Source organism: Charadrius vociferus, unplaced genomic scaffold, assembly GCF_000708025.1.
Source record: "Charadrius vociferus isolate BGI_N301 unplaced genomic scaffold, ASM70802v2 scaffold333, whole genome shotgun sequence".
Taxonomy (NCBI): Eukaryota; Metazoa; Chordata; class Aves; order Charadriiformes; family Charadriidae; genus Charadrius; species Charadrius vociferus.
The window spans coordinates 725491-735416 of record NW_009647682.1 but is presented as its reverse complement, the minus strand read 5'-3'; the positions used below and the strand labels follow the sequence as shown (position 1 = coordinate 735416).

The following is a 9926-nucleotide window of genomic DNA, read 5'->3' as shown; positions in this document are numbered from 1 at the left end:
TGCCCCGAGAAGCTGTGGCTGCCCCATCCCTGGAGGTGTTCAAGGCCAGGTTGGACGGGGCTTGGATCAACCTGGGCTGGTGGGAGGTGTCCCTGCCCAGGGCAAGGGGGTGGAACTAGATGGTCTTCAAGGTCCCTTCCAACTTCAACCATTCTATGATTCTGTGTTCTGCAGGATTGCTCTCCCAACCATCAGCTCACTGTTTCCTCCTGTGAGCTCTTCCTTCATAGTTGGCTCAGAGATGGGGCTGCATTGTGGTACCTCTGAAAGTCCTCCTGTGTGATGCTCCTTGCTTCTCTTTAATGTCCCTTCCAACCCAACCTGTTCTACAATTCCATGATCTTTCCCTCCTGTCAATCTCATGGTGGGCAGCACATTCAGGTAGTGCTGGGGGTGGTGGAGGACAGCAAAGGGGATCAGCCAGTTTTGCCGGCCCTCCTGGACAGGGTCAGAGACGATTGAACCCAGATGGGGTGGCAAAACACAGGACAGCTGAGATGGGACCTGAGCAAAATTGCAAAGGACATCATACCGGACTGATCTTCTGGGCCCCACAGTTGTCACTGCACTGATGTTGCTCAGTCCCAAGGGAAGGGCACAGCTGGGTACCGGCCGTGGCTCTCCTCACCCGGACCGCCAGGATGCAGCACCGTGCCCGGAATGCCGTACAGTTTTGATTTTCGAAATGTGCTCGGACTGAGGAGGGCAGGAGCCTTCTCTTAAAAACTCAGAAACTTTTACAGCTGTTAGGAGTTCAGTAAAGTACAATTAAAACCAAATTTCTCGTGGAAGGTTTAGATAAAACGCAGCCCTGAAATGCAGTGCCAAAAGGGGTATTGGCCACTGCTCTTGCCAAGTCAGAAATTGGCCTAATTGCTTCCAATTGCGTTCTTCTGTGGCTGGGATCTGACCCAGCAAAAGCGAAAAAAGTCTACTATTTACATTGTTCCCCCCCCCCCCAAAAAAAAAAAAAAGCTGCTTTGGGAACATTTTATCCTTCCTTATCTTCTTTAACTGGCCAACCTCTGGAACATGTGCACTATTTTAAGATAGTTCTCAAGGCATTTATTTTGGTGTGTTTTGTCTCAGATATCCTGATCATTGCTCACGATTAAATAACCACCTTCTAACACAGCTCCAGCCCTGCTGTGCTCCCTTTTCTTCATCAAGAGGTGAAGTTTTAGGAACCTCTCAAATTTATTTTTGTGTTGGCAAATATCCTCCTGGTGAGCCCTGTTTGTTTTAGAAATTAAATGTAAAATAAAGCCAGCTGCTTTTGGGGACAGTTCTTTCCCTCTTATATGCAAAATCCAACAAGTTCCTGCAGTTACGTAGCTCTGGTGCTCCTGCACCTCCACGGCTTGACGTGCTTGGCTAGGCTCATGCAGGGCAGCGGTGGAGAGGACAACCTCTCTGGTGTGGGGTCTTGCTGCAGGCACAAGTCTTCCCAGAGCTGGGACAGCAAGAGCTGAGCTGGAAGTAGAAAAAGCGACGAGAAAGGCTGCCTTGTCCTCCTCAGCCCTATTCCCATCGGGTACAGCTCAGATCAGTGTTCCCCTCGAGCCATGTTTATCTTTCAAGTCCGGTAGGGTTGGGGTCAAGTTTGGTTTTCCAGTGGGTGCAGAATAATTAGAAGGTCTGGTTGAACTCTGCCTTTGATACGGCTTTGCGAGGTCACCGCCTCCCTCGGCAAGCCGCTCTGCTGACCCGAGAGCTGTGGTTCGCTCCAGCGCCCTCTTAGCTCCGCCGACGTGATGGATGGTGCCGCCTTCCAACTCCCGTCTGCATTTGTGCAAATGCAGGATTACAAAATCCCATTGATATGATTAATAATCCAGAGCAGCCAAACCACCTCCGTCTAACCTCCAACTCCCAAAAGCCTGCTGCAAAATATGTTTTCACAAACTATAAATCAATAAACTTTGCTTAATAAAAACTGCTGTTACTGAAGCATAATATTAAAAGGTCCTCCAAGATGGAATAGCGGCTTTGGCAGCTGGCTGCAACACAGCACATCATTTTCCGGACGGCTAGCACGTATTCAATCAGAAACAAATACAAATACGGCTGTGATGGACCCACGACCGCATCTCCCGCCACCCCGAACGCAGCTAAGCGTTCTGGTTGTACGCGGGTCCGTGCGGTGGCCAGCCTGTGCCGCAGCTCCCGCACCTCTCGCGCCTTTGCAGCAGCTGCAGTTTATTACCCCCCCGTCTCCCGGGGATAAAACTCGCCATGTAAAACGTCAAGCTGGATTCTATTTTCATTTAGCAAAGGCCACAACGCAGTTTGTTGCTCTTAGATTTTTTTCCTTCTTTTCTAAGGGATCAGATTTTTATTGGGGAAAAATTTAATTTTGCAAAGCGACGCGATCTTAGACAAATCTCTCCAGACATGAGGAAATAAAAGCAGAATGATCAAGTGACACAAGAAGAGAGGATTTCTGCTCCTAAATTTCTTCAGTATGAGAACATCACAGGTCTGCAGGCAACGTCGTCCTCCTTGCCCCTGCAAATGCTCTAGCAGGATGTTTTCAGGTGTCCCCATTGGGTATTTAAATACCTATTTGCCCACTAGCCAGGCATCAAGCTGCCAAACGCCAACCTGCCAACTTTTCGGAGTGAAGCATTCTCCAAAGTCTGGCAAACGCCTCCTCCAGCCAGCAGCCACGCAGCAGCCCTGGGACAGCCGCCACGGCCACCAGCAGTGCTCGCATGGAAAAGCGGTGAGGGCTGGTTTCGGTGTGCTGACCCGTCTGTACCACGTGGAGCCTCCTGTGCTGTTAGAATTCATAGTTCACACTGTCTCTCTCCCCCTACCTCATTTGTTTCAGTCTAAAATAGCTCCAGAGCAGCTGCCAGTCAGTGATTTGAACCTGGAGCTACTATCATCCACTTGAAGACCCTCACCCCAAAGATCTACCAAACTGCAGCAGGAACCTCAGCAACTTGGGCTCATTGAAAAGAATTTACAAATCATTGTAAAAAAAATGGAAAAAGCAAAAAAAACCCAAGCCAACAACAACTGAACAATTCCCCAGGGTCCGTATGTTCCTCTCTGAGCACCAGTTGCAGCTCCAGTGCATGAGGCACCATCTCCACTGGTGGAAGTCCGCGAGCGCCAGACCCCTCTGGCAGGAACGGCGTAGGTGCAGCTGCTGTGCCCTGGGGAAGTGGATGGACCGAGCTCTGGGTCTCTTCCAGCCCTGGATTCTATGGGTTTGTGTTCATTTTATGAAAACCAAAACTATAATGGGCTCCTCCAATGGAAGTAAACACTGGTTTCCACTTCAGCAGTTTGAAGTGGTTTGCTGCCTACAGAGTTTCCACCCGCTCCCCCCATCACTTCCCGTGGCCGCTTGTTCCCATCCCATCCCCATCTGGTGTGCCAACGTGCTTGGTTTTGTGGCTGTACCATGAGCTGACCCAAATTAAAGATATCCTCTTTCTCCTCCCTTCGCCCCTTTTACAGTCCAGGCTGGTTCCCTGCACTGGTGCAACCTCAAGTTGTCCTCTGACCTTCTGGCCTCCTTGCCCTGGGACCGGCAGTGGGTTCAGAAGCCGAGCCCCCACAAGGGATTGCCCTCTGGCTGCTCAACCACCTTCTCCAAAGGCACCCGTCACTGCCCGGGCGGTGGAGGGTCAAAATGGGAGTTTTAAACGAGGTTGTAGCGTTACACCGTGCGCTCCTTTCTGAATCGTCCATGGCCATTCAGAGCCTTTAATAGTTAACAGACTCCCTGCTGTGGTTTCGGCTTGGCTCAATGCGCTCTGTTCCTCTGAAGAAGGAAGTTCAGCCTCAGGGACACAAGCGCTTACCCCACGGGGCGCAGCGCGTGCCCTGATCCGTTTTATTTACACACCCAGATGTAGCCAGTGGCAGGAGCATCGCCTGGCTACGGAGTCACAGCAGAACATCTAACGTGTGGTGCCCCAGGAATGACTAGAAGTTCCCAGTATGCTTCCAGATATGGACATTTACAGGGGAAAACTATAAAAAAACAGAGAACAAACAGAACCCAGAAGGATTTCTTACTGATACCCATCTAAGGAACATGACGCTTGAGAAACAACCAGCGCTAAACAAATCAGGGGGCTGAAGAACACAGACTGAGGTTAATTGCCTTAAAGTTCAAGTTTCCATATCCCACATTTTTCGTTGTTTAATGGGAAAGGAGGTAATAGTTTCCACAAATACTGCGTAACTAGTCAGCAATCCAGAAATTAGATAGGAAAATGTCATGAGACAACTCCTTTGACCCCGTTTCAATTTATGCAGCATCATTTTTATCACAACTAGAACGAGCCCAAGGCACTGAACGGAACCCCAGGAAGATAAAGTTTCCTGCAGAAATGTTTTCGTAACGCTTGTGGGTCTCTAACGCCTTTGCAGCAGCAGCACAGCAAGCCAAAGGAGTCACACAGGTCTACCCAACCCGAGAACGAACCTGTTACCATGAATATCCGAAACAGGATTAAACCTGTTGCAAAAGCACTCACGGGGTGAAAACTGACCGTCAGACGCGTTTATATTCAAAACTCTACGAAGGCTGTTAATCTGATGAGGCATTTCTACCAACCTCTCAGCACTCCTGGACACCTCTCACTGATTAAAAGAAGTCTGGTTTGGTGGCATTACCAGACCTCTAAGATTTTATACCGTTATTTACGTATCAATATCCAAACCATGCTAGTTTTATTTGCATGCCAAGCACCTGCACCTCAGACAGCTAACGTTTTTGCGCATTAGCTTTTTTTCTTTTTTTTTAAATTCCTTTAAGATTTGCTTTGGATTCCAGATGTACGCGTCCACATCAAAAAATCGCGCCCCGATGAGATGCACTGGCTGCCATGGTAATCACTGCGCAGAGCGGCCGCGGGCTCGATGTGGAGGCTCACTAACGGAGACGGCAATTTGGAAACCGTTGCTTTTTACGCTTAAGTATTACTATCGAGTGACGCGGTGAAAACATATGGGCCATAAAAGGTGATGCTCCTGCATCCCGTGTTCCACTTAGCGTGGCTCCTTCAGACACTCCAATGAAAGGCAGAATAAAATCAATCAGTACAGACCACTGAGTATACTTAAGACTTTATTGCTGAGCCCTTACTGACAGAAATTCAGCTGGAAAGCTCAAGTAGTAAGCGCTGAAGGCGGCTTAATGAGGGAGCGATCTAACATCAGAGGGAAAAAGCCTTGTAGCAAAACCCTGAATATGACCAGGACAACATGAATTATGTCGAGTCTCTCGAGGAGCGAGTTACAACCACGAAGTGATGGCAGCCAGAGGGACGCAGCCACCACCGAGCGCACAGCACACATGCGCGCCCACGAGGGGTTTAAGTTTTGATGGTCTTTTTTACAGAAAAAAAATATCAGATGACAAGACAAGAAGGAGCAGGCTGTAAAAGAAAGGAAGGTTGCTTGACTGAAAAGCTGCAATTACAACCCGTGCAGTAAGTTGGCAGCGTGTGTTCTCCTTAGCTTTCCTTTTCCGACCTAACCGATACCCCATGGGGAAGCAGAAGGGTTATAAAGCACAACGAATAGACGGATGAGCCTAAACACAAACCAGAAGGTATTTCCTATGAAAAAACAACTGGCCCAGCATAAATAGGATTCAAAAAAAGGGAAAGAAAGGTAATTCAGTCCTTGCTTTCACCCTCATCCTTCCAATCTTGCCATTTCTTTGCTTACTTACGCACGGCAGGCTCTGTACCCGGGGCCGCCCATCGCACCCTTGGAACTGGCTATGAATAGGGTGTTTTTGAGGAGTAGAAAACTTGAGCTACAACCATGTGGTGCAAAACTTGTGATAGAAAGGCACCCACCGCCACAAAAACGGAAGCGATTGCCAAATAATTTGATTTCAAAGGGAATTTCAGTTTCCACTTTCTATCAACATCTTAATTCAAGCAACTGAAAATGTGGAGCTAGCAATATTTTGACCTGGACAGGCTGGAGAGGTGGCCCCATGCCAACCTCATGAAGTTCAAGCAGGCCAAGTGCAAGGTCCTGCATGTGGGTTGGAGCAATCCCATGCACAAATCCAGGCTGGGTGGGAATGGATGGAGAGCAGCCCTGAGGAGAAGGACCTGGGGGTGTTGGCGGGTGAGAAGCTCCCCATGAGCCGGCAATGTGCAATCACAGCCCAGAAAGCCCCCGGCACTCCAGGCTGCATCCCCAGCAGCGTGGCCAGCAGGGCGAGGGGGGATTGTGCCCCTCTGCTGAGCTCTGCTCTGGGGAGACCCCCCTGCAGTCCTGCCGCCAGCTCGGGGGGAGACCTTATTGTGGCCTTCCAGTGCCTAAAGGGGCTCCAGGAGAGCTGGGGAAGGATTTTTTACAAGGGCATGGAGTGCTAGGACGAGGGGGAATGGCTTCAGACTGGAAGAAAGGAGATTTAGGTTAGATATGACGAGGAAATTCTTTCCTGTGAGGGTGGTGAGCCCCTGGGGCAGGTTGCCCCGAGAAGCTGTGGCTGCCCCATCCCTGGAGGTGTTCAAGGCCAGGTTGGATGGGGCTTGGAGCAACCTGGGCTGGTGGGAGGTGTCCCTGCCCAGGGCAGGGGGGTGGAACGAGATGGTCTTCAAGGTCCCTTCCAACCCAACCCATTCAATGATTTCACAGGATTTACTTGGCTATTTCTGTATTGGTGACTATAATTCTGGGCTCTTCTGTTGTGACACAAGAAATTAAGTATTTTAGCTTGTGGAGGTTCTGGGGCAGTGGGACAGTGCTGACCACCATGGAGGCGGTCACACACCACCACCCCACTCTCACCAGACTCTCCTCTGCCTGCCTTTTGCTCCTACACATATTCCAGGATAATGCCTTTCTTCTGACTTCCATGAGTCACTGCAAAGTGCTCACCCCTCTCAGCTGTGCGTTTGGGGAGATCTCACCAATTAAAGGTGGAAAAACCCATCATAACACCTGAGGAGGAACGGTAGAAGCAGCAGGGCAAGTGCAGTAGGGAATGCCATAGGAAACTACTTTGCAAAAGACATCTGAATGCAGCTGTTTGGCACCGATACCTTAATAAGTAAAACCTTCTTTGCTTTGTCTGGTTCTCTAAGAGGTTTTTTCCATGTCTGTACCACGTGTGAGGCTCCCTGCCTGCTCGGGTCTTTTCGCACCCCTGCTCAGCTGGGAACGTTTAGAGTCCACAGGTCTGCTGGTATCAATCTCGACTAGGCTGGAAAGATAAAAGACTCCAAGCTATCGCATTCCGACCTGTTTTATTAAGGCTGGTGGCACCCCGCGGCAAGGGCTGCTCCCACTGTGGGCACGGGGAGTGGGGGGGATACACACATGGCATAAATCCATAGAAAACCACACAGCATTACCTCTCTTGCTCATGGCAGAATTACTTTGTCTTGGAGAAAGAGTTAACTCAGATACGTTGTTTTAGCCTGCAGTAAATCCTTCCCTAATTAGCCTTTTAAGGTGTGGGCTATTTCCATAACCCAGCCAGCACTGGGACTGTTCCCTGCACAGACTGGAGAGTTGATGCTGCTGCACTCCCGGCGCAGCTTCTCCCGCTCCGATGCTCTGGAGCCACAGCTGGCATCACCATCACCGCTGCAAGAACCACCAACGTTTCCATGCTCACGCGTTTGCCTTCACCAAAATCCCACTGCCACGAGAAGCTGAGGGAAGGTCTTCTCCGGGCCCTCCCATTCCCACCGGTCCCTTTCTGTACCCACCTGAGAGCTCTCAACACCCACGGGGACACCCAAGGGGACACCCAAGAGCCCTCACTGCCACCAACAGAGAAAACCAGCATCTCCTACGAGTTTGCACCGAAGCAGACGGGCACGCGCCGTGCGAGTGAACGCGGCAGTCACCGCTCTGGCGAGACGTTTGTCACTTGTTTACATGCCTAGACGCGTGAGGGCGGGGGGAAAACGAGTCAGTCCGTGTACGCCGAACATGACTGATCTTAAAAAACTTGGGTTTTGAAAGAAATTAAAACATTTTCAGCTTTACTCTGTGACTAAGAAACATTTGAGAGGCTCCCCACCTGCTGTTAAGCTGGTTATCGGTACTGGGGCCATTGACTGCAGAATGGTAAGCACAGATGCACAAACCGATGAAGAAAGTCCATCCAAGCACACAGGGGACAGTTTTAGGTCATCTAAACCCTCCCCAGTGATACCCCATTGCAGATGGGAAGAAAGCACAGAGCCGCGCTCCTGGGTTAACAGCCCAGGGGCCACCAGCAGCCAGGAAAGCCACCGAAGCTGAAGTTCCCGAGGTCAGGGACTGTTTCCATTAACACCCCAGCAGCGGGTTAAACCCCTTTTTGCATATTTTGGGCAATGTTTTTTCCAGACCAGGATCTGTCACTTCAAAAGGAGCAGACAATGCATATCTGATTTGAGCAAACACCAGTGCTCAGATTAATTTAATGCTTACATCTAAAATTAGCCTGCCTTTTTAAATCCAGTTCCTCCAGGCCTTGACTCCGGCATGATAATATTTCTTGACGGTGAAGAGACTGCCTGTATCACGACATGGACCCGGAGCGTTTCGTGACAGCCTTCCCCGTGACTCCGGAGCTAACAGCAATACTGCTATGAAATGTCCCAACTTTCAAACCCCTCGGAAGATGGGGACACCGGCTCCCGTTTGGGGAGGACCAGCTAACTACCCCGACCTGCCTCCTGCTGCCGCTGCTTTTCTGCATTTTTGTTGCTGTTGTTGACATGATTATCCTATACCACAGGTCAGCGCAGCCCCAAGGGTGAAAGCTGGACAGCAAACCTCCTTCCACCAGCAACATCACAGCCCTTGTGCAAAGAGCGCAGTTTAACAAGCTGGTCAGGTTTTGCTTCATTTTCATCGCTGAGGTTTTCTTCCAGCAACAGCCCACTGGGAGAGCGACGTTTCCGTGAAAAGCAGGACTGGGGGGGGACACACTACCATCACAGCACCTCCCTACAGCCATGAATGCAATCGGCCCAGCGCAGGGCTGGCACGGCTTGCTTAAAACCTGTTGCTGCAGAGGCGCCTTCCCAAGTTTCATTTAAACCATCCTCCTTTCCAAAGCAAACCACAGCCACGGGTAAGACAACAAACCACCGCCACCGGTCCCTGCGCAGAGCACGTGCCCGGCAGGTCTCCGTGCAATACAGAAAGGAAAAGGCTGCTTACTCTGAGTGTCTTTGTGATCGGGGAAGGAGAGGACGGGGGAGAATCTGACTGAGCCTTCCTGCTGCGAGTGTACTCTTTACTCCGGGTGTACAGGGACGACATGGCCTCGCGGGCTGGGTGGCTCTGAGAAGCAACGCAAGTCTTGCTCTCCTGTCGCTCTACGGCGCTGGGCAGGTCCTTCTTCCAAGGTCAGAACAAACTAATTAAACTATTCGCAGCTCTGGTAATTAAACCCTGCTGTTTAGGGTGTATAATTTTAGGCATTAATCTGCTGCAGGGAGAGCTGAGGCTCCACAATGCTTCTTGGCCGAGAAGAAGAAGAGAAAGTGTGAAGGACTCGCTGTGCTCCAGCGCCGGGCGTTGCTCCGTGCCAGCCTCACCGGCCGGGCCCCGGCCCCGCTTCTCCACAAAAGGACATTTCCCCTCGGCCAGAGCGTGTGCCGCAGGACCAGCGCGATCTCCCCTTGAAAGTGCAGGAGGCAAAAACTCCCAGCTCAAGAGAACGAGCTGGAAAACCGGCTGGGTTTATCTAGATACAAAGCTTTTGCCAAAAAAAAAAAAAAAGAAAAAAGAAAAAAGAAAAGAAAACTAAAACCTGTTTTACTCCGGAGCGCTGCTGCGAGCTCTCTGCCGTCACTGCGCAGAGCTGCATGCTTTAAGTGAAACGCAAAAGCATAAATCAGGAACAAACGCTGGTTTGGAAAGGGGCAGTCCAGATGAAGTTGTGTTTTGTTCCGTCCTCCTCCTCCTCCTCCTCCTCCTCCTCCTCC

At 50.5% G+C, this 9926-nt stretch overlaps 1 protein-coding gene across 2 annotated transcripts in view; it reads right to left on the bottom strand.

The window, feature by feature from the left end:
- Window positions 1–9926, bottom strand: part of PPP1R12B (protein phosphatase 1, regulatory subunit 12B) — a 65975-nt gene that overhangs the window by 20697 nt on the left and 35352 nt on the right. The window contains exon 1 of one of the 2 annotated variants that reach the window (XM_009881321.1): window positions 9157–9258. The exons of the other annotated variant lie outside the window; for it this stretch is intronic. Within the exon in view, the coding sequence (XP_009879623.1) occupies window positions 9157–9258 (102 nt within the window). Of the gene's footprint in view, window positions 1–9156; window positions 9259–9926 lie in introns of those variants that run through there. 2 annotated transcript variants of the gene reach the window in all.